This window comes from Dreissena polymorpha, chromosome 1 (genome assembly GCF_020536995.1).
Source record: "Dreissena polymorpha isolate Duluth1 chromosome 1, UMN_Dpol_1.0, whole genome shotgun sequence".
Taxonomy (NCBI): Eukaryota; Metazoa; Mollusca; class Bivalvia; order Myida; family Dreissenidae; genus Dreissena; species Dreissena polymorpha.
The window spans coordinates 152,289,464-152,314,062 of record NC_068355.1 but is presented as its reverse complement, the minus strand read 5'-3'; the positions used below and the strand labels follow the sequence as shown (position 1 = coordinate 152,314,062).

Here is a 24,599-nt window from a genome sequence, read left to right as displayed (position 1 = left end):
TTCATATTTTGCATACTTGTTTACCAACATTACCCCAACCTATAAACAAGAGCAGACAACTCTATCAAGCATTTTGTCATAATTATGGCCCCTTTTCCACTTAGAATATGCAGAAAATGTTATAGTTTGCGTACTACCTCAACTATTTTCTTTGTCCCTTGACATATTGCTTTCATATTTTGCATACTTGTTTACCAACATTACCCCAACCTATAAACAAGAGCAGACAACTCTATCAAGCATTTTGTCATAATTATGGCCCCTTTTCCACTAAGAATATGCAGCAAATGGTAAAGTTTTCCTTCTACCCCATTTATTTTCATTTTCCCTTGATATATTGCTTTCATATTTTGCATACTTGTTTACCAGTATGACCCCAACCTATAAACAAGAGCAGACAACTCTATCAAGCATTTTGTTATAATTATGGCCCCTTTTCCACTTAGAATATGCAGTAAATGTTAAAGTTTGTGTACTACCCCAACTATTTTCAATGTCCCTTTACATATTGCTTTCATATTTTGCATACTTGTTAACCATTATGACCCCAACCTATAAACAAGAGCAGACAACTCTATCAAGCATTTTGTCATAATTATGGCCCCTTTTCCACTTACAATATGCAGCAAATGTTAAAGTTTGTGTACTACCCCAACTATTTTCAATGTCCCTTGACATATTGCTTTCTTATTTTGCATACTTGTTAACCATCATGACCCCAACCTATAAACAAGAGCAGACAACTGTATCAAGCATTTTCACAGAATTATTGCCGCTTTTATACTTAGAATATGCATATTATTGATAAATCTATACAAGTCTATGTTAAAGTTTGCGTACTACCCCAAATTATATTTCCTATATCCTTTGACATATTTCTTTTATATTTTGCATACTTGTTTACCAACATCACCCCAACTTATAAACAAGAGCAGACAACTGTATCAAGCATTTTCACAGAATTATTGCCCCTTTTATTCTTAGAATATGCATATTATTGATAAATCTATATAAATCTATGTTAAATTTTGCGTACTACCCCAAATTATATTTCCTATATCCTTTTACATATTTCTTTTATAGTATGCATACTTGTTTACCAACATGACCCCAACATATAAACAAGAGCATACCACTGTATCAAGCATTTTGACATACTTATGGCCCCTTTTACACTTATATAATTAACATTTTGCTTAAATTGCCATAACTTCTTTATTTGTGATCACATTTTATTATTACTTTCACAAAACAACACTTACCTGATTACCATAATGGATTCAAACCAAACAATACCCCACGCCCCTAACCAGAATCCCTTCCCCCCCCCCCAACTTCCCCCCTCCAATTATTTTTTTTAAAACATCATCTAATAAATTACCACACCCCACATTATACCCCCCTCTGACCCCCTTACCCCCCCCCAATTTTTTTTATCTTTGAAAGATCGTCTAATAAATGACCACACCCCACATTATACCCCCTCTCACCCCCCCCCCCCCAAAAAAAATAATTATTTCCTTTTAAGCTCACCTGAGCACAACGTGCTCATGGTGAGCTTTTGTGATCGCCTTTTGTCCCTCGTCCGCTTTACGTCGTGCGTTGTCCGTTGTGTTACGTCAACATTTGCCTTGTTCACTCTCTAGAGGCCACATTTTTTGTCCAATCTTCATGAAATTTGGTCAGAAGATTGGTTTTAATGATATGGTGGATTAGTTCGAAAATGGTTACGTTTGCTTGAAAAACATAGCTGCCAAGGGTCGGGGCATTTTTCCTTATATGGCTATATATGGCTTTAGCAAAATCTTGTAATCACTCTAGAGGCCACATTTATTGTCCGATCCTCATGAACCTTGGTCAGAAGATTCATCCCAATGATATCTTGGACGAGTTCGAAAATGATGTCGGTTGATTGAAAAACATGGCCGCCAGGGGCAGGGCATTTTTCCTTATATGGCTATAGTAAAACCTTGTTAGCACTCTAGAGGCAACATTTATTTTCCGATCTTCATGAAACTTGTTCAGATGATTTGTCCCAATGATATCTTGGATGAGTTCAAAAGTGGTAACCTTGGTTTGAAAAACATGGCTGCCAAGGGGCGGGGCATTTTTCCTTATATGGCTATATATGGCTATAGTAAAATCTTGTTAACTTTCTAGTTTGCTCAATCTTCATGAAATTTGGTCAGAACATTTGTTTCCTGTGTAGTAAAGTTTGGTTTTATTATGTCAATATTATGTGACATTAACTGTATTATGTAAATTTTCATAACACAGAATTTTCATAGTTAACACAACTGTTTTAGTCATTAACACTTATGATAAGCCTTTCAACTAAGAGATAACTGAAAGAAAGACAACATGTACATGATTTTGCAGTATTTATGCAGTATTTATCTCCCTTGTTTAACCTGGTTCAGTAATCTATTTTCAGTTCTGCTCTGGAATTCGGGAAGATATTAATCATTGATAAATGCCATGTCTGAGGGAAAATTGACTACTCTGCCATTGATCTCTTCTGAACTGTATAAAATAAGCTGTTTTTGCTGATTTAAACACCTCTTGATGCTTTCTTGAAAAGTAAACAGCTCTTGAAAAGGGTTGGAATTTTGAAATAATTAAACTCTAAATTATTTTTAACACCAGCATCAAGACATTTTGGCATTATTTTCTAAATTATTCTTATTATTTAGATAATTTTTATTTGGCATTTTCTAAATTAGAAAGACTCTATTCTGTTTCAATAACTTTAGTAAATTTTTTCTTATTTTTACATTTGATTCACTGAAGTTTCCTTATCTCCATAAATATTGTTCTTTAGATTAAATTAGACCTATTTTGTAAACTAGATTTGTTAAGCACTTTATAGACTTACAGTAACTTATATTTATATCAGTTTTTTTGACAGATTTTAAAATTCTTTTTACATTCATTAAGGTATTTGCTGTATGTTGTTCATTTTTGTAACGATACTTTGATTCTTTAGACTTGGCTTGTACCTGTTCTTAATTTTCTTTCATTGTTCTTCATTTTCCGAGTTCTTGGAATAAAAATTAGTTATTTTTGTTAAAGCTGCCTTGGTTTTCACTTATAAATAAATTCTTTGAGTGTATTTAGGCGTCCTTGACTGAACGCCTTTAGTTAATTGAATTACAACTAGTCAGTATAGTCATCCTGACCCGGAAATAAGAGTTCGTCAAAAAAATATTTCCGCATTATATAAGTGCTCACAAAGTTACATAACTTGTAACCATCCTGTGACAGGTTCATTTGCGTAAGCACTACCACACCTGGATAGGACAGTTGAGTTCGATAATGGTTTGGATCGGTAAAAAAACATGGCCGCCAGGGGGGGGGTCTTTTTCCTTATATTTATATAGTAAAAAAGCTAGTGAACACTCTAGAAGTCACATGTTTTGCCTAATCCTCATGAAATTTTGTCAAAACATTAGTTATGTGGATGTCTCGGACGAGTTTGAAAATGGTCATGATCAGTGAAAAAAACATGGCCGCCAGGGAGTGGGGCAGTTTTCTTTATATGTATATAGTGACAACATGTGAACAGTCTAGAAGACACATTTTTTCCCAATCTTCATGAAATTTGGACATATCTTGGAAGAGTTAAAAAATGGTTCAGAGGTCTGTTAAAAAAACATGGCCGCCAAGGGCCATTTGTTGTTTATTCTTCATGATACTTGGCTAGAACATTTGTTCCATTGATATCTTGGGCTGCAAAGAACAGGTCATTTCTTTTTATCTCAGGTAAGCGACTTTGGGCCTTTCAGGCCCTCTTGTTTTATTTTTAAAGATCGTCTAATAAAGTATTGAATATGAACAATTTCTCCATGATGGCTTACGTTATAATGTCAAGCACTCGAATAGTCGAGCGCCCTGTCCTCTGACAGCTCTTGTTCCTTATATGGCTTAAGTAAAACCTTGTTAAAACTCTAGAGGCCACATTTATTGTCCAATCTTCATGAAATTTATCTAAAATTGGTTTCAATGATATCTTGGATGAGTTCGAAAATGGTTACGTTTGCTTGAAAAACATGGCTGCCAAGGGTCGGGGCATTTTTCCTTATATGGCTATATATGGCTATTGTAAAACCTTGTAAACACTATAGAGGCCACATTTATTCTCCAATTTGGTCAGAAGATTGGTCTCAATGATATCTTGGATGAGTTCGAAAATGGTTACATTTGCTTGAAAAACATGGCTGCCAAGGGGCGGGGCATTTTTCCTTATATGGCTATATATGGCTATAGTAAAATCTTGTGAACACTCTAGAGGCCACATTTATTGTCCAATCTTCATGAAACTTGGTCAGAAGATTCACCCTAATAATATCTTAGACTAGTTCAAAAATGATGCTGGTTGGTTGAAAAACATTGCTGCCAGGGGGCGGGGAATTTTTCCTTATATGGCTATAGTAAAACCTTGTTAACACTCCAGAGGCCACATTTATTGTCCGATCTTCATGAAACTTGGTCAGAAGATTTGTCCTAATGATATCTTGGATAAGTTCGAAAATGGACTCGGTTCCTTAAAAAACATGGCCACCAGGGGGCGGGGCATTTTTCTTAATATGGCTATATATCATGCTTTAGTCAAACCTTGTTAACACTCTAGAGGCCACATTTATTGTCCGATCATCATGAAACTTGGTCAGATGATTTGTCCCAATGATATCTTGGATGAGTTCTAAAATGGTTCCCGTTGGTGGAAAAACATGGCCGCCAAGGGGGCGTGGCATTTTTCCTTATATAGTTGTAGTTAAACCTTGTTAAAACTCTAGAAGCCATATTTATTGTACGATCATCATGAAACTTTGTCAGAAGATTTGTCCCAATGATATTTTGGACAAGTTCGAAAGTGGTTCCAGTTGCTTGAAAAACATGACCACCAGTGGGCGGGGCATTTTTCCTTATATGGACTTTTGAATCTTCATGGACTTTGTCAGTATATTTGTTTAAATGATATATCTTGGATGTGTATGAAAATGGTTCTGGTCTGTTGAAAAACGTGGCTGCCAGGGTGTTCACTAGTGACTAGTCATGAAAGTTGGTAAGAACATATTGTTCCAATGACATCTTGGGCTGCACAGAATAGGTCAGTTCCTTTGAATCTCAGGTGAGCGACTTTTGGCCTTTCAGGCCCTTTTGTTCCTTATATGGCTGTATATGGCTTTAGTAAAATCATGTTAACACTCTAGAGGCCACATTTATTGTCCGATCTTCATGAAACTTGGTCAGAAGATTCATCCCCATAATATCTTGGACAAGTTCAAAAATGATGCAGGTTGGTTGAAAAACATGGCTGCCAGGAGGGCATTTTTCCTTATATGGCTATAGATAAACCTTGTTAACACTCTAGAAGACACATTTATTTTCTGATCTTCATGACACTTGGTCAGATGATTTGTCCCAATGAAATCTTGGATGAGTTCGAAAATGGTTTAGGTTGCTTTAAAAACATGGCCACCAGGGGGCAGGGCATTTTTCCTAATATGGCTATATATTGCTTTAGTAAAACCTTGTTTACACTCTAGAGGCCACATTTATTGTCCGATCATTATGAAACTTGGTCAGACGATTTGTCCCAATAATAGCTTGGATGAGTTCGAAAATGGTTCCAGTTGGTAGGAAAACATGGCCGCCAAGGGGGCTTGGCATTTTTCCTTTTATAGCTACATGTATAATAAAACATTTTTAACACTCTAGAAGCCATATTTATTGTACAATCATCGTGAAACTTTGTCAGAAGATTTGTCCCAATGATATCTTGGTCAAGTGCGAAAATGGTTCCAGTTGCTTGAAAAACATGGCCACCAGTGGGCGGGGCATTTTTCTTTATATGGACGTATGCATCTTCACGAAACTTTGTCAGTATATTTGTTAAAGTGATATCTTGGATGTGTATAAAAATGGTTCTGGTCTGTTGAAAAACGTGGCTGCCAGGGTGTTCACTAGTCATGAAAGTTGTTAAGAACATTTTGTTCTAATGACATCTTGGGCTGCACAGAACATGTAAGTTCCTTTGAATCTCAGGTGAGCGACTTTGGGCCTTTCAGGCCCTCTTGTATTGAGACATGAGCCAATACACCTCAGTATATTAATGTTGTGTCATATTTGTTTACCATTTTTTGCCATGCATGAAGCATATTAAATGCTCCCACTCTGAACTGTTAACTGTGTAACGAAAAATTAATAGTCCCTGTCTGGAAATATAGAGGCTTAACTTAAGAAATAAGAATAAATAACAACAATTTTTTTAAAAAAGTTCAGATGCAAGGCAAAATGGATTATTTGATATTGTTATGATTATTATAGTTTATTATTATTTATAAGCTCAGCTGTTTTCAGAGAAAACCCAAGGTATTGTCATAGCCAGCTTGTCGTCTGCCGTCTGCCAGCGTCATGCTAAAACCTTAACATTGGCTCTAAAATCAAAGTGCTTCCACCTACAACTTTGAAACTTCATATGTAGCTGCACCTTGATGAGTTCTACATACCATACCCATTTTTGGGTCACTAGGTCAAAGGTCAAGGTCACTGTGACTTCTTAAAAAAACAACTGACAAGCTTTCATTTATTCAAAACTGCCCCCGCAACCGACCGTTGGCACCCATTATGCTGTGTGCAAGACAAAACACATAAAAATACTCTATGGTGACTATTGATATTTGCGAGTCCCTCTTTACTGACTGTAAAAGGGTGTTTAATTCATGTGACAAATTGTGTGTAAAGAGTAGTCCCAGATTAGCCTGTGCAGTCCGCAGTCTGTTTAAACTAACGCTGTCAAGTTATAAAGCCTAACATTTTTGGCTGAATGGAAGTGTTCGCAAATTAGAATTCCCCCCAAATGAACCTGGTTTGAATCCAAGTGAAGCCTTTTTTCTCTCAATCTTTTGTTCTTGCCATTATAATTAGTTCAGATTATTCCAAATATTATATTTGTGTTTGGCAAGTCATCTAAAAAAAGGAAATTTGCTGACCTTGTCCCTTTTTACTTAGCCTGACTCAAAGAATAACTTGCTTTACAGGTCAGTTGGTATAGACGAGATCATCTCCAGCGTTAGAGCGGGCCACGTTGCAATAGTTCTGGTGGACTGGAGTCATCTCGAGTGCATCTGGTGTGACCGACGACACTGCAAGGTGATCTCAGTGCATGAATGCTTGATATATTCATCAACAGTACAATATTATTTTTATGTCCCCCACCACTATAGTGGGGGACATATTGTTTTTGCCCTGTCTGTTGGTTGGTTTGTGTGTTTGTTTGCTTTAACTTTTGCCATAACTTTTGCAATATTGAAGATAGCAACTTCATATTTGGCATGCATGTGTATCTCATGGAGCTGCACATTTTCAGTGGTGAAAGGTCAAGGTCATCCTTCAAGGTCAAAGGGCAAATATATAGCTTCAAAGCGGCGCAGAAGGGGACATCGTGTTTCTGACAAACACATATCTTGTTTTGTTATACAAATCACTTAAAATTGTTCATATTCTTTATACTACCGAGGCTTAGTGTAAGGAGAAGAGCCTGAATTTAGGCATGGTCCATGCTCTGTGAAAAAAGGGGTTTAATGCATGTGTTTAAAGTGCCATCCCAGATTAGCCTGTGCAGTCCGCAACGCAACGTAAGCAACATAACAATAAGATACACATCATTTAAACAAAAAGAAACACGCAAAGTTGAAGAAAAAACACTACATGATATAGAAACATTACAAAGACAACTACATAATACAAACACAATCAACAAAGCCATTATTGAAAGTGAAATCCTTTCAAAAAAACAAGTATTAGAAGAGATTTATCATGAACATCTTAATGAAATAATCCTAAGGGCAAGAGCAAAACACGTAGAACACAATGAAAAAAATACTAAATATTTTGCAAACATCGAAAAACGTAAAAGTAAACAAAAAACCATTCACAAACATGTCGTAAACGACATTGAAGTAACCAACAGAACACAAATTCTTGAAGAACAACGATTATTTTTTGAAAACCTCTATAAACAAAAGCGAAACTCAACCAACACGATTTTCACTACTCCTCAATCAACTCTAAATGATAACAAAAAACAATCATGTGAAGGACTCCTTACCGAATATGAATGTGGGATAGCTCATCAAGAAATGCAAAATAATAAAAGTCCGGGATCAGATGGTTTAACAATTGAATTATACAAAATATTTTGGAATGAAATTAAAACATATTTAACAAACTCCCTCAACTACTCCTTCAACAATGGAAATCTTACTGTGCTGCAAAAACAAGGTATTATATCACTTATCCCTAAACCTGGTAAAAACCTAGAAACCTTATCAAACTGGCTCCCTATAAGTCTATTAAACAACGACTATAAAATTGCAACAAAAAGCATAGCAAATAGAATTTAAAAAATATTACCTTCAATTATTTCAAGTTCACAATATGGATTTATAAAAGGGCGCTATATCGGCAAAAAATGTACGATTCATACAAGAATGCATGAATTATTAAAATAACACAAATAAATAGAGTCTTATATTCTTTGCAGACTTTGAAAAAGCATTTGACTCACTCGACCGTTCTTTTATGTTCACATGCTTAGAGAAAATGAACTTTGGGGAAAATATGATAAAATGGGTGAAACTTTTTTACACTGATATAAATAGTCTTATTATAAACAATGGGTTCTTCTCTGATAGTTTTAATACCGAAAGATGTGTAAGACAGGGATGTCCACTCTCATGGTCATTATTTATTATATGTATAGAATTCCTATCACATTATATACAATCCAACCCAAATATAAATGGTATAGTTGTTAAACCAGGTGAAGAAATAAAACGGTCATTATTCGCCGATGAGGCAACTTATTTTTGCAATAATAATCCCAGCTCCTTTAACAACTTGATAGAATCACTTACCCTGTTTGGAAACGTATCAGGACTAAAACTAAATAAAAGTAAATGCACTGTTCTTAAAGTAGGTAATTATAGGCATACAAACATCCATCTCAAAACAGAAATGAACTTCCATTGGACATCAAAAGAGGCATCAACGTTAGGCATTACATTCACAAACAATGAAAATGAAACAATATTGAAAAACATAATACCCAGACTACAAGCATTCAAAAACTATCTTAAATCATGGCACAACGAAAACTAACCTTAATTGGAAAAATAACTGTATTAAAAACCTTTGCACTACCAAAATTAATATATGTACTAACTGTTCTTCCAAACCCAGATAATACAATCATTAATGATATTAAAACATCTATTTTTGACTTCTTATGGGATGGCAAACCAGACAAAATAAATTGAATACAATTAATACAACCTGTAGAGCTTGGAGGTCTCCAACTGACTGACATCTATTCTTTCATAGATTCAATCAAATCCAGTTGGGTTAAACGTATATTAGATATCACAAACATACATGCCATAATTTTTCAGACCAATTCCGGGACATTGAGTTAAATTGTCCGGGACTTTTGCCGATTTTCCGGGACATGTATAAAATGTAGCGATATTTATAGACATATGCATTTTTGGTAGGTTTTTTTTTTGTTTCGCATCGTTAATTGCAAAAGTTCGAAAGCCTATCCGAAATACACTTGATCTGTTAACGTCAAATTTAACATTACTACTTCCGTTACTAGATACAAGCCACGTGTTTTCAGTGTAAGCGTTCTAAACATAGATGGTGACGTCACTGCGTTATTGTTATTAAGACCGGTGTGTAACGCGTAGTTGTTGATACGCCTTTATTCATTTATAACATTTATATAATAAAAAAATACAACAATACAGTACCGTTAGATCGTCAACTCAAATCAATTCACAATACATACTGCTTTTTAATTTTTTACTCAGCGATGTTGGACTTTAGATGTGTGAACAACTATCCTTTGCCCTTACGCAGCGGGAAATAATGACGTTGTAGATTAAAGTCAATTAACAACCACATTAAACAATGCCGCCTTTTCGGTTTGACCGCGAACGTGAGACAATCGATATGATAACAGGACCCCTGTAAATTGATCGATTTTGACACGTAGCGTAGTCTGCCTATTCGGGTAGGCATTGTCATGGAGACGCTGCAGATATACACAGATTCGAGGTGCAGTTAAGCCTAAGATAAGGTACATGTATATATGGATTTTGTAAATTCCGGGACATTTAACAGATTTCCGGGACAGCGGGACAAGTTCTTCATTTCCGGGACTGTCCCGGACAATCCGGGACGTATGGCATGTATGCCTCAAATAAGTGTCAATGGGCATTGTTTTGTCAAAAAACACTAGCCAAATATGGTGGCTCTTTAATTTTTGAATGTAACATTAGCGAGTCTATAATACTTGACATCGCAAAAACAAATATATTTATATCTAATATACTTTCAGCATGGAGTCAAGTCACAAATATTTTAGAAAAAAAGCAGTGATAAAACAATTTTATGGAATAATAAAAGCATAAACGTAAATAATAGTTTTTTTTTATATAAAGACTGCTTTGAAAAGAGCATTAAATACGTAGATCAATTATTTGATTACCAAATAAACGATTTTTATTCCTTTGATAATATATGCTACTTGTATGAAATCCCTGCAACAGACTTCCTGATGTATTACTCGCTAATAAAAAGTTTTCCATCACATATAAAATCTTTAATAAACACAAACAACATGCAAAGTATTAGAACCACATTTCTCGAAAAACTCACAACAAAACAAAAACTAAACAAACTATTATACAGAAAACAAATAAATAATATCATAAACGAACCATCCAAATCCCAGATAAAATGGCAAAATATATTCCAAGAGCATGAATTGAACTGGAAAGAAATATTTCTTATGTCTTACAAAACAACAATCAACATCACATTTAGAAACTTTCAGTTCAAATACATAAATCGCATAATCGCGACCAATAAATATCTTTTTAAATGCAAATTATGCAATTCTAATTTATGTGATTTCTGCGGTGAAAATATCGAAACTATAGAACATCTGTTTTGGGAGTGCAAATACATCCAACCTATCTGGAATCAGTTGACATCCTTTCTTGGCCAACAACAACTTAACGTTAAAATATCCTCCTTAAATGTTAGTTTTGGAATTAACACACTAAAATCAATAGACGGTAATAATGTTGTGAATTTTATCCTTATATTAATGAAATATTTTATCTTTAACATGAAATACAGAAAACAAATACCATACATTTTAATTGTTTTATGCATAGCCTAAAACTAAAGATTCAGATTGAGAAAGAAATAGCCATCAGTAATGATACATTGCATATTTTTGAACAACAATGGAATCAAATTAAATTTTCAAAAGCTTGTCCACTTATATACCTTTCACTTTATGTTAGCTTATCATTTTCTTATATTCCTTCTACTATTGTTTTTCCGCTTTTAAAACTTATAACAACATTGATTATATATAACAGAACACATACTGTTGTCTATGATAGAAATTATACAACCAAGGTCTAAAAGAATTATAAGGCATATTTTCTTTATACTCTGTTAGAACCATTGTCTGCAATTGAAATACATGTACATGTATGTATACAAAATATTCTTTAAAATGAATATAAAAAAAAAAGATAAAAAAAAGATCCAGTTAAGGGGGAAAGTGTCGTCTCTGATTAGCCTGTGTGGACTGCACAGGCTAATCTTGGACAACACTTTATGCGCATGCATTAAACCCCCTTTGTATATATTTGTTTACCTTCTTGATAATTTTAAATTGTTCGTAGCTGTTTTAGTTTTTTTAGTTTCTGTGTTCTAGTCATATAATTGCTGTCAAAACAGTCACAGGACCGTACCTTATGACACAGTTCTAGTTTGTTCTAGTTCCAAGATGCTGTCCATAAATTTAAATTGAAAGTAGGTCACAAAACAGGGTCAGATCTAGGCATAAACCCATCACAAAACAGGGTCAGATCTAGGCATGAACAGGGTCAGATCTAGGCATGAACCCAATAACTTTGTCCTGATCATTATGTTGTCCAAACATTTATAGACTAACATTTTAAGATATATTAAAAAAGCTAACATTTCAAGATATATTAAAAAAGCTAACATTTCAAGATATATTAAAAAAGCTTTCCTGAAATATTGCACAAGTAAGCAATCAAGCAATAGCGGCTCATTTGTGCTCAATGCGGATTCATGTATCCTGATGCAATGTTCGATTGTTTTGCAGTCCTGCTGTTTTCCCTGTATTTCCTCAAGTTGCTGCCGTAGTTATCAAGGTAGGCCCACAGAGTTCTCTTTTTATGCCCCCGGATCGAAAGATTGGGGGTATATTGTTTTTGGCCTGTCTGTCATTCATTCATTCATTGTGTGCATCCCAAAACTTCAACCTTGGTTAAAGTTTTGCGATAACTTTTGCATTATTGAAGATAGCAACTTGATTTGGCATGCATGTGTATCTCATGGAGCTGCACATTTTGAGTGGTTAAAAGTCAAGGTAATCCTTCAAGGTTAAAGGTCTAAAACACAAATCAAAGGGAAGTAATAAGCTTTAAAAGGGAGATAATTTCTAAACCTGCCAAATGATATATTGAAATTTTATTTCAAAGCGGCGCAATAGGGGGCAATGTGTTTTTGAAAAACACATCGCTTGTTTATTCTGCACTTACAAAATAAAATAAAACAGTCAAGAATCTCTTTGTGAAATGAAGCATGCAAAGATCCATATACCTAACAAATGTATCCAGGTTTTCTTTAATCCATTGACATATACTTTTTTCAATAGTGCATGAAGCCAGAATTTCTTCACCAAAAAGGTCACATTTTGTTGTTTGGAAATATGATGATATGAGAAATTGGTGTTCACATAATAAATACAATTATTTTATGCTTTCCGGTGGTTTATAGAGAAATATCAGTGAAATAAAACTGGTATTTCACTGTTTGAAACAGTGAAAAATAACAGTGAAAAATAACGATATTTTTCACTGTTTTACTGTGAAATGACGTCATTTTTTCGACGAAATGACGTCATAAATCTAGCGACATTATCCAGTTAAACTCTTTTACAATGTATATAAACGGTGCAAAAAGCATAAAATAAAAAGAAAATTTGTTGGAATCGATGGAATATCGATTTTAATTCACTCGTGATCATAAACAATACATATTTTCACACGTGGCTGCGCCACTCGTGAAAATATTATTGTATATGATCACTCGTGAAATAAAAACGATATTCCATCGAATCCAACAAATATCCTCTATTTATTTCCATGCTAAATTGATTCAATTGTCATAAAAATAATGCCATGTTACATGTCATGTTCAACAATCAGCTTAAATTCATTAAAAAATAATCAATAACTTTTTATTTGTTAATATAATACGTATACATGTATATATATATATTTAATCAATAACTTTTTATTTGTTAATATAATATTATATTAATTTGTTCGTTAGAAATTTTTTAACCAGGTTTTCCGAAGGAAAAAACTGGTTATTAGATTGGCGAATGTTGGCTGGCAGGGGGGTGGAACGAGCTTGTTCGGGCCATAACTATGTCGGTCATGGTGAGATTTTAAAATCATTAGGCACATTTGTTCACAATCATTCGACGGTGTGTCATGCGAAAAAATTACGTCAATATCTCCAAGGTCAAGGTCCCCACGACTAAACAAAGATTTAATTTGACACAAGGGGGGTAACTAGGAATAATCAGTAACAATGCACATTTTGAATTGTCTCCCTTTATCAGATTTTTTTTTCAAATTGAAAACCAGGTTTTGTGACAAGTTTTTCCCTTGTTTATACTTTCATCAGGTCATTTTGTGGTTGTTTGCGGTATTGATGAGAAGAAGAGGAGAATTTTCTTCAAGAACCCGTCTTACGATGAAGGTATGCATGGGAATATTAGTGGACTCTTAGGTAGACTCTTGTATTTCATGTAAGCAAGAACATTTTGATTTCAGCTTGAGCAGAGACACTGAGAATACAATAACATGCGTATTTTACTCACAGAAGTTAAACTTTGTAAAATATTATTGGTGTTAAGACCATAATAAGTAAGGGCATACATTGATCCCGTTTCCTAGACTGTCAAAGAATATCAGAATCAAATTAATGATGTTTCAGTAATATTTTCGTTTTTATTGCTATTTGCTAACCATGAGGACATGTTGCAGCAAAATATTAAGACCTATAAACTGATTAGGATTATTATACCTGTAACTTGATGTATTTTGAATGATATGCTGTGTTAATAATTATAATTATTTTAATTTTCTTTTGCTGTTTCCTTACACATTATGCATTTAAAAAATTAAATATAAATGGACCCCACCTATACAAATACATAGTGTGCATTTACTTTCATAAATTATGCAGAGAGTTTACATTTTCAGAAAAGAGTGAACACTATTAAAACCCATTAAGTCTTTCAGTGCTGGAATCGAATTTTGAAGGCATTTGCAAACAGTTTGGATCCAGATGAGATGCCACAGAACGTGGCGTCTCATCAGGATCCAAACTATTTGCTATTCTGATAGTATTCTTTGAAAAAAAATCGAAGAAAATAATAATTTTAGAAATTCAGCAGACAACATTTTAGCAGACGACAAATTTCCCAGCATGCAAAGGGTTAACAAACTAACATAACAAGCCATTGTATAAATCTAATGATAATACCATAAACCATCTAAATGGTTTACAATTTCAAGGTAAATATAATCACAAACATAGGCAAATATGTGTAGCAGTACTCTTTAAGTTCCATTCTTTACTTGTGTACCATGTTAACAATGTGTACTATATGCCAGAAAAGAGATAGTTTGTCGGAATATAAACTTATTTATAAATCATTATTTCAATTGTTCAATGTTGAACCAATCAAGCAGGTAATCCTAGCTCAGGAAAAACACTTGTGTGGTATGAAAATATTCCTATAATATTCTCTCATAACCTGGCATATAACTGAGGTGGTTGTCAAATTAACCCATTTATGCCTAGTGGAATCTCATATCCATCTAAATTGGATCAATTTATTTCCAAAATTAGGGATGTCTAGTACATTTATTTCTATATTTAGAATATTTCTTACAGAAATTCCTTTAAGCAAACAGCGCAGACCCTGTTGAGACGCCACATCATGCGGCATCTCATCTGGATCTACGCTGTTTGCAAAGGCCTTTTTTCTAGACGCTAGGCTTAAATGGGTTAAAAAAATGTGTAAATATCTTTCAGATATGTGTTGCAGCCTAATGGAGAAATTTGACGCTGCAAGGAAAAGTTACGGCACAGATGAAGATATTTTGTTTGTATACAAAGATGGTGTGTCTTAGAAATATTTAGATCAAGACATTGATAGTTAAGAGGTATTCTTGTTTTGTTGTTGTTTTTCACCAAATTGATGGTGAGGACTTATGTATCCTATGTTATACAAGGGTAATATCGGCTATTTTTGGCATCATACATGTTACTTTTCAAAGTTTAAAATGGCATATTTTTGTGATTCATTTTCTCAAGAACATAGCCACATTGCAGAGGTTTTTGCCCTTAGTATAGGCTTAGCTCAATTTATTTACTGTCATGACACTTAGTTTTTGGACATCCTAAACTATATTGACAGCAATTGTTTTGTGTTCTGAATATTTTTAGCAATTTCTGCTGGTTGTCTCCCTTGAGATTTTGTATGCCTTTCCTTAGAATGTGGCATATAGCAGTTGCACAGTCCGTCTTTGTGAAATTTCTTGTCTCAGCCATAACTTAAATCTTTGTTAATGTATCTTTAAATAACTTTGCTCAAATATCCACCTTCATTTGATGTGTTACTTGTTAAATTGGCCTCTCTAACTCAAAGGTTACGGTAATTCTTTGAGGTCAAAAGTCATGAACTTTCCTGTCTCCTTTATAACTTTACATATGGGTCATGCTCTATAAAAAGAGGGTTTAATGTATGTGCAGAAAGTGTCATCCCAGATTAGCTTGCGCAGCCCACACAGGCTGATCACAGAGACACTTTCCGCTTTTATGATATTTTTTTATCAAGAAATTATCTTCGTAGCAAAAATCAAAATTAGGCGGAAAGTGTGTTCCCTGATTAACCTGTGTGGACTGCAGGAGCTAATCTGGGACAACACAAAGCACTGCGTTGAACCTTCTTTACGCGGAGTATGGCCCATATATTGATGGATTTAAAAACAATTTTGAGAAATCAATCTATCTTATGACTACCTGTTTCTAAATTACTCGCTAATTGAATGGTCTTGGTTACACTAAGAGTTTACAAGGCAGAATTAGCCATAAAACACTTACATTTTATTGATATTGTGCTACCCAAAGGTGGCATGGGGTCTATGTCACTGTTTCGAAACATAATGTACAATCTGTTTCCCAATAGAGATGGCATATTGAAATCAACATGGACATCTGCCTGTCAGTCTGTGTGTCCGTAGACACAAACTCATCTGAAGAAGTTCCTTCATATTGGGACTGTTACTTTGTCATTCATTTTAAAATGCAGAAGGCATGGGCCTTTCCAACCAGCTCAAGTTCAAGGTCACACATTGACAAATTTTCAGCTTCCATTTTTTGTGTTTTCATGTCACCCATACACTTAAATATTTTTGTACAACTTTTCTAATATTTATTTTCTCATTGAAACCATGCCCAGCAGGTATACAACATCCACTTTTAGTAAAGGTTAGGCCACTCCAAATAGATTTGTTGGTCTACGGATTTTTTCGAAAAAAAAGTTGAAGAGGCGAGCGAAAAAAACAAAAAAACTTTTTATTTAAAACAGGAAATTATTTGAGCAAGCAAAGAGCGAAGAATAAAAAAAATCACATTTCGATAGAAAAATATTGCATTAACAAGAGATACAGGTTTAAACAGCTATAGTTTACATTCAAATCAATTCTTATACAAAGAAAAGAATCTTTGTACAAACAAGCAATAATATATCTATGAGTTACATACTTTTCAAATAAAAATGCACTAAAATTAGGTTTCAGCGCTTAAACTTTAAAATGTAGAACACAAGCTAGTGTTTTCATATTAGGAATAGCATTACTTGTAAGTTTTAATTAAACATCTTTTAATGCAATTAGTAAAACAATGTTTATATTTATATACATGTATTGAATAACTGATTGATTAACTCTTCCATGAAGATTCTGCGCTTTTATATGAATTTGCAGCCTTCAAAGCTTCCGATATGATTTCATGTCGGAACGATGCTACAGCAAATTGACGTTAAACAATATGAGGTCGATGTATATCGACCTCATATTTATAGGAGTAAGTTGCATATGACCTTTGACCACGAAATATAACCATATCATTGAAGTGAGGGACACATGTCTACCTACTGCTGCTTATATTTGTTCGAGGTTTGCAATAGTGACAGCTGTGAAAATGTATACATGTACCATGTTGTAAGCTGTGAAAAGGTATACTATGTTTCAATAGCACTTGAAGAAGGACAATCATCAAAATGATGACAGACAGTTGGACAAAGGCCATGCATATAAACCATTTTCGATACCTTATTTTAAAACGGGCATATCGATGGCTAGTACGGTATTATATTTTTTCTGAAATAAATTATATACATTACAAAAAAACTGTTTTGATGTTTCTAAAATACACGTACCTAGCTCTAAGCTGTAAAGCGTGTTCTGTCAACCATGTATTTTAATACTTCTAAAACATTGTCCCTATGACTCTTTTAAAACCAGCCTTTAATAATTGTATGTTTATTTTTTGTTCACTTAAAAATTTGTTATAGGAAAAATTTGCCTACATATAGGACAATACCGTCCTGTCCATATGCCCATTTAATGAAGAAAATGCATACAAAACTTACGTCATGTTTCCCTATGTTGTTAAATTGAGCATGCTTCAATGGTATCTGCTGATAGTTGCATGTTCGAACGTGAACAAACACATTCAAATAAGTCACAGAACGAAGCAGAAACACTATATTTGGCATTCATATTCAGCGTCAAAATTCTTTCTGCTATATTGTTTTTTTTCTTTTTTTCACAAATTAAAAAAAACATGCGCTATGGTTACAGAAAGACACAAAAATGAGTGTGAGCGGTAAATTTTTATATATTTTTATTCCATTTTGAAAAAATAGGTGCGGCAAATCCGACGACCAACACATCAATTTGGAGTGGCCTTAGGGTCACTCTTGATGATTGAATGTCTAACCCTGTATCTTTCAGTCTCTTCTTTATATCATGTGCCCTTTAACAGGTCTTAATGAAACTTGAATTTAATGTTTGTAATATTGATGCAATATCCAAAACATGAAGCAGCACCCCACTTTAAGTTCAAGGTCACACTAAATAGTTAAAATGATTAAGGCATGGAATAAATCTGCCCTTTCAACTGTCTAGTTTATTTGTTTTTAGCAACAAACAGTGTTGATTTCTATTGCTGCTGTACTTGATTCTTGAAATATAAAAGCCAATATTTAATTTGTATGTGTGTGTACTTTTTTATTTTCTGTGTTTGGCTTAATATGTCAGCTTCTTTCATAAACATGTTGATGTTAATATGTTATTGGAATGAAACGTTTATCTGGGCCTGTTGTACACATACACTGTCGAATTAAAATTCATTTGTTCCATTTTGACTTCAAAATATGGATCCAGCTGAAGATTTCTTCATCATGGCATTGGGACCAAAATGCATATATTCAGGAAAACTAAGCCTTATATTTGTACAGATATTTATTTTTGTACTTTCATGTATGATATTTCGGCAATGTGTTATGAATAGACATATTGACGTTCAAACGTTTAGTTTACCATGAGAAAAGGTATACTTAGTGAGGCAATTGGCAAAATCATGACAAATCATGTTATTTTTATGTTCCTGGAAACAATGCACCTTCTATCATGTAAAAAAGGTTCTTGTTTAAAATTGAAAATCCACAAACCTTTAATATCATCTCTTTTAACTGAAATACTAGATGTGTATATTTGTTATTAAATGTTATCTTACGTTCTCTTATGTTTGTATTTTCCCCATTCAATTGTGATGGTGAATTTTAAATATACACCCATAATCCCGATTGAAGCTGCCATTAGTACAATATGTTGATGTGGTACATTTCAATGCGTGAACATTGTTGAATATTATGCCCAAATTGGTTTTATGTATTTACAATTGTGCAATTATTTGTCTTGATAAATATCAGTGTATCTAATAACGTCAACTTCTTTAATTATTTTTGTCAGAATGTTTGCTCCTGTAAATTGCCAGTTGTACCGGTGCATGTGTTTTTTTTCGAGAATGTATATTGATTATTTATTATTTATAGTTTTATTATAGCCAATACCTAAGTGAATGCTAACTGCATGCCCTTGTTATTGCATGGTTATTATGCTTTTTAGTTTTCAATACGAAAATTTCATCTATTCACCTCTAATATTGATAAAAGATCTCTCATCAGTTAAAATAATCATATCGTGCGAAAAATAATGCAATCTTTGTCTATTAATTTAAACAAATAACACATTATATGTATTAAAAATGTCTTAATATTGTTATTGATATTTGATTTTCTTTTTTTGTGTGACTTATTTCCATGTATTGCTTGCTTGAATAATTAATTCCACTTATTTCAGAGCAATGTTCTACTTAGCAATGCAAACATGTGTTTTCCGTTTTTATTCAATAATAATAATAAATTGCAAACAATTACTGTCAACATATGGTTATTATTGTGCTTTATGTCCTACTCAGGCAAACACTTAATTCTCATTTATTCCCGTATATTACGTTAGGTGCTGTATTTATGGTGCGACTTTCCTCTCATGAGTCATGATTTTCTCTTAAGGATTTGCTGATAGCCCGCCATTAAATCGAATCACGTCTATCTTCTCAGCCATTAGCAGTGTTCTTAAATTACAGTGGTTACCGTTGGATTCACATATCCACATCGCAGCAATGTTCAGTTGAGGGAAGATGAAAAGCGGTAGGCAGTCTCGATAGCGCAGTGGTTGGTACACTGCGATCCCTGGTCCGATCCCTGCAACATGTGAGTTTGGTTGGTGGTCACCATACTGGACAGGTGGGGTTTCCTCCGGGTTCTACAACACAAAACCGTTTCAAAATTGAAAAATCTTTCCGCATCAAAGAACTAGCTGGAAATTGCAGCCTTAATTAAAAATTCGTTGCATCTTTCGTGGTTCGAGTAAATTTATTAATAATCTAGTAAGGTAGGAGTGCCGGGAACTATTCCGGTTCCACGAATAATGTAGCCTCGGACTCTGAAAGGACCTCATAAACTTTCAAATACCCACGATGCAAATCTCTTAGGCAGTAATGTCATGACCTTTCGAGAATAAATCAGCGATGAATTGCAAAATTAACAATCGCAGTGTATTTTGTCCATTTTAAAGAGCTTTGCGTATCGAAATGGAATTTAGCTCGACTTTTATATGAAAATGTCAGGCTTGTAGGTTTCAAATAAACCCGTCGTCAGAGCGGATTATTTTTAACTAAACTCACCATTTTAAACTAAACATTAGCAAATTAAGGTAACTCTGTTATGGAATTTGTCATGAGCTTTTTTACAACTTTTGATTACACATTTTCATAGAAGTTTAAGATAATTTGCTAAACAATTTGCTCATGACTGACTTAAGTGATTAAATTAAACGTTTAATACCAAAGAAAATAAACTTAAACCTAAAGGCCTTTTGAGATAAAACGAAATTATGTCAATGGCACGTGCCTTTCAACACATAATTATATACATAGTCGATGATAATTAATGGTGTGACGGCGTCAACACTTGTTGTTCTAAGTTAAGAATGAAAAGCCACACATATATACCCTAAATGAATACTAGTCTTAATTTGCTGATTTCACTAATGGCAAAGACGGTCAATGTCACCAACCAGACGTAACAAGCGGTTTAATGAAGTTGCAAACAGGCATGGTGCTGTCAATGTCTGACTGTCTTGAAACATATTGCACCACCTGTTTCACCTGAAATCGCATTTCGTTAAAAATACACAAGTAATGACATCATTTTCGTATTTTTTAACAGGCTACATTTTACGACATGCGTCGGTTGGTTTAATCACAACTGAGACAAGCTACATTGTGTACACACCGGTCTTAGTGACGTCACCATCTATGTATAGAATGAGACAAGCTATAGTTGAACATTAGAAAAAAGTGTTCGTTTTAATAAAATTAACTCTCTCCGAGGCCTCTGCAAAACATATCAACTTGTTGTAAAAGCACTGCATGTTTCTCGGACAATACATCGCTTCTTTCATCGCTAAGAGCTGATACGCAGTGCGTGCGGCATTATAAACCCCTTCGAATTAAATTCAATGTTTATTATTTTTGTCACATTGTCATTTCCTTTCTAAACCCCAGTCTTATGTGAATGTTATATTAACACATGGTTTGAGACCAAACTTTTTAGAAATCATGTCGCATTGTTTTACCGTACCTTGATGTCAACTCCGCTTTGGTGTAAAAAACCTAAGGCTAAGTGTGTTCGGTCAACACTTAAGTGCGTTGCAACGCTATGTGTTACTTTTGAAACGGAACGCACTTTGGTCATTTTTCGCAGAATCTCATTTTTAAATTTGTTTTGATACAAACGTCAATATCATTATCATTTCCACCACCATAACAATGAAAATCATTATAATCGTCAGGTTATCATCCTTATCATCACAGCGACGATGATGATAATATATGATAATGAAGAGAACTATTATGACCATCATGATAAGGGTGATGGTGTTTACGTGATACTACAGCTGCTGCTGCTGCTTCTGCTGCTGCTAATGCTGACGATGGCTATAAGGCTTATGCTGTTTTAAAAAAGAAGGAGACACATGGTTATGTTCGTATGGTAACGCACTTTTACACCAAACTGCGGAGGCAAACTGGTCTAACTCGTTTTTCTTTGCAATACTAATTAACCTTTTATTTTTGCGCATAGTCTTTCGGTTATTAACTTTATCTTTTTTGAAGGGCAATGAACCGATGACGTACCTGAGCTATGAATAAGAAACGCGAAAGCGACGCAGAATTCAACCGAATTAATTTGAATATAAATTGAGACGGGCCTGCATACGAAATAAAGCTATTGATTGGGGACGAAGCTTCTTGAAGAAGGGGATTACGGCGAGATCGGTGGAGCGATTGAATGCCAAGCTACTTAAATGTCGTCTGCATCTACTTCGAGTGTCTTCTGCAGACGGCACTTTGTTTATTCATCTGAGAGACGCCCATCTTGATGCTATGGACATATCATTTTGTCATTTAGATTGCTTCTGAAATGGGCGGGATGAGTGCTCGCACTGACGTGATAGAATGTTCCAGATTACATTTGCAAAAAACAAACAAACAAACACGTCCAATAACTAGTTTGTCGCATTTGAATGCAATGTGGTTTCTTACCAATCTGTATTTAGGACAAGTTTATTACATATTAAAATATGATGATAGCAAATATTGCTAGCTAAATGACATGTATAAAAGATTCTCATTTCTTCAATGCATGACGTTTCTAGAAACAACGATTCAAAGTTCATCATACAAACGTATCATCTGCATATAACACCAATCTCTTCTCAAAGGGGCCTTTTCACGTTTCGGTAAATTGACAAAATAAAAAAATGGTTTCAAATTCGCAAATTTTCGTTTTAGTTTTGATATTTGTGAGGAATCTAACTGTAATACTGAACATTAACCATGCTCTAAAATATCCACTTTATGCATCTTTTGACGATTTAAAAACATGAAAATTATAAAGCGTTGCAACGCGAAACGATTGAATAATTTGGAGAGTTTTGTTGTTGTCGTTAAATTTTGTGACACTACGAAAATTGCTTATATATAGTATAAAATTCATTCATCACTGTGTAAGCGAAGATGGTCTAGTGGTATAGGCGGTAGACTTTTACTCCAGGGTCAGTGGTTCGAGTCGAGTTGAGGGTTACTTTTTTTCTTTCTTTAATTGTATTTTTTACTGGAGCTTTTAAGATACAATGTTTACATTTATCAATATTAAGCATTTAATGACTAACTTCAGAACATGCCAAAATCTGTGAAAAGGCCCCTTTATTGTATCCCAGAAATTGATCACTTTCATCCACCCAACGAATACCTTTATTTGACATCGTTATAAAAAATCTTATTTATTTAAGTTATAAAGATGTCGCATATGAATAAGTGTCTTGTTTTGAGAAAACTGGGCATAATGCATATGCTTAAAGTGTCGTCCCAGATTTGCCTGTGCAGTCCGTACAGGCTAATCAGGGACGACAGTTTCCGTTTAAACTAAATTTTGGCTAAAAAGGGACTTCCTTTAAACGAAAAATACCATTAAAGCGGAAAGTGTCGTCCTTGATTAGCCTGATCGCACTGCACAGGCTTATCTGGGACGACACTTTACGCACATGCATTTTGCCCAATTTTCACAGAACAGAACACATATATTGGCAAAGCAACCAGCATCTAAAATCGTCTCCGCCTTCGCGTCTCCGTCGCCTGGCTTCAGCGTACATACGTAATCCAACAGTAAGCCTCTGAAGAGGCATGTAGTGATCACTTGGTCTATCATACACATATTAAATGTCAGTGACATCGTTGAAACTGGGTTTGGCAGCAACCAATCTTGATTAAGCTAATATCTGCGCCATGCATGGTAAAGATGGAGCTCAGCTCTGCGCCATGTATGGTCAAGACGGAGCTCAGTTTTGCGCCATGTATGGTCAAGATAGAGCTCAGTTCTGCGCCATGTATGATCAAGATGGAGCTCAGCTCTGCGCCATGTATGGTCAAGATGGTGCTAATCTTTGCACCATGTATGATAAAGATGGAGCTCAGCTCTGCGCTATGTATGGTCAAGATTGAGCTCAGCTATGCGCCATGTATAGCCAAGATGGAGCTCAGCTCTGCGCCGTGTATGATCAAGATGGAGCTTATCTCTGCGCCATGCATGGTAAAGATGGAGCTAAGCTCTGCGCCGAGTATGGTTAAGATGGAACTCAGTTGTGTGTCATGTACGGTTAAGTTGGAGCTCAGCTCTGCGTAATGTATGGTCAAGATTGAGCCCAGCTCTGCGCCATGTATGGTGAAGATGGAGCTCAGTTATGCGCCATGTATGGTCAAGAAGGAGCTCAGTTATGCGCCGTATATGGTCTAGATGGAGTTCAGCTCTGCGCAATGTATGGTCAAGATGGAGCTCAGCTCTGCGCCATGTATGGTCAAGATCGAGCTCAGCTATGCGCCGTATATGGTCTAGATGGAGCTCAGCTCTGCGCCACGTACGGTCTAGATGGAGCTCAGTTCTGCGCCATGTAAGGTCTAGATGGAGCTCAGCTCTGCGCCAGTACGGTCTCGATGGAGCTCAGCTCTTCGCCATGTATGGTCTAGATGGAGCTCAGCTCTGCGCCACGTACGGTCAAGGTGGAGCTCATTTCTGCGCCATGTATGGTCTAGATGGAGCTCAGCTATGCGATAGTTTAATCTAGATGGAGCTCAGCTCTGCGCCATGTATGGTCAAGATGGAGCTCAGTTATACGCATGTATGGTCAAGATTGAGCTCAGTTATGCGC

The 24,599-nt window shown here is 34.9% G+C and overlaps 1 protein-coding gene across 3 annotated transcripts in view; it reads left to right on the top strand.

The window, feature by feature from the left end:
* LOC127856402 (protein GUCD1-like) overlaps nt 1–19,714 on the top strand; it is a 32,129-nt gene extending 12,415 nt beyond the window's left edge. For 2 of the 3 annotated variants that reach the window (XM_052392605.1, XM_052392597.1), the window contains 5 exons: nt 276–290; nt 7,044–7,155; nt 12,221–12,269; nt 13,816–13,890; nt 15,235–19,714. In XM_052392605.1, coding sequence (XP_052248565.1) covers nt 276–290; nt 7,044–7,155; nt 12,221–12,269; nt 13,816–13,890; nt 15,235–15,332 — 349 coding nt within the window. In that variant the 3' untranslated portion in view covers nt 15,333–19,714. The remainder of the gene's footprint in view (nt 1–275; nt 291–7,043; nt 7,156–12,220; nt 12,270–13,815; nt 13,891–15,234) is intronic. The other variant, XM_052392613.1, reaches the window with a different exon arrangement.
* The last annotated feature ends 4,885 nt before the right edge of the window (nt 19,715–24,599 follow it).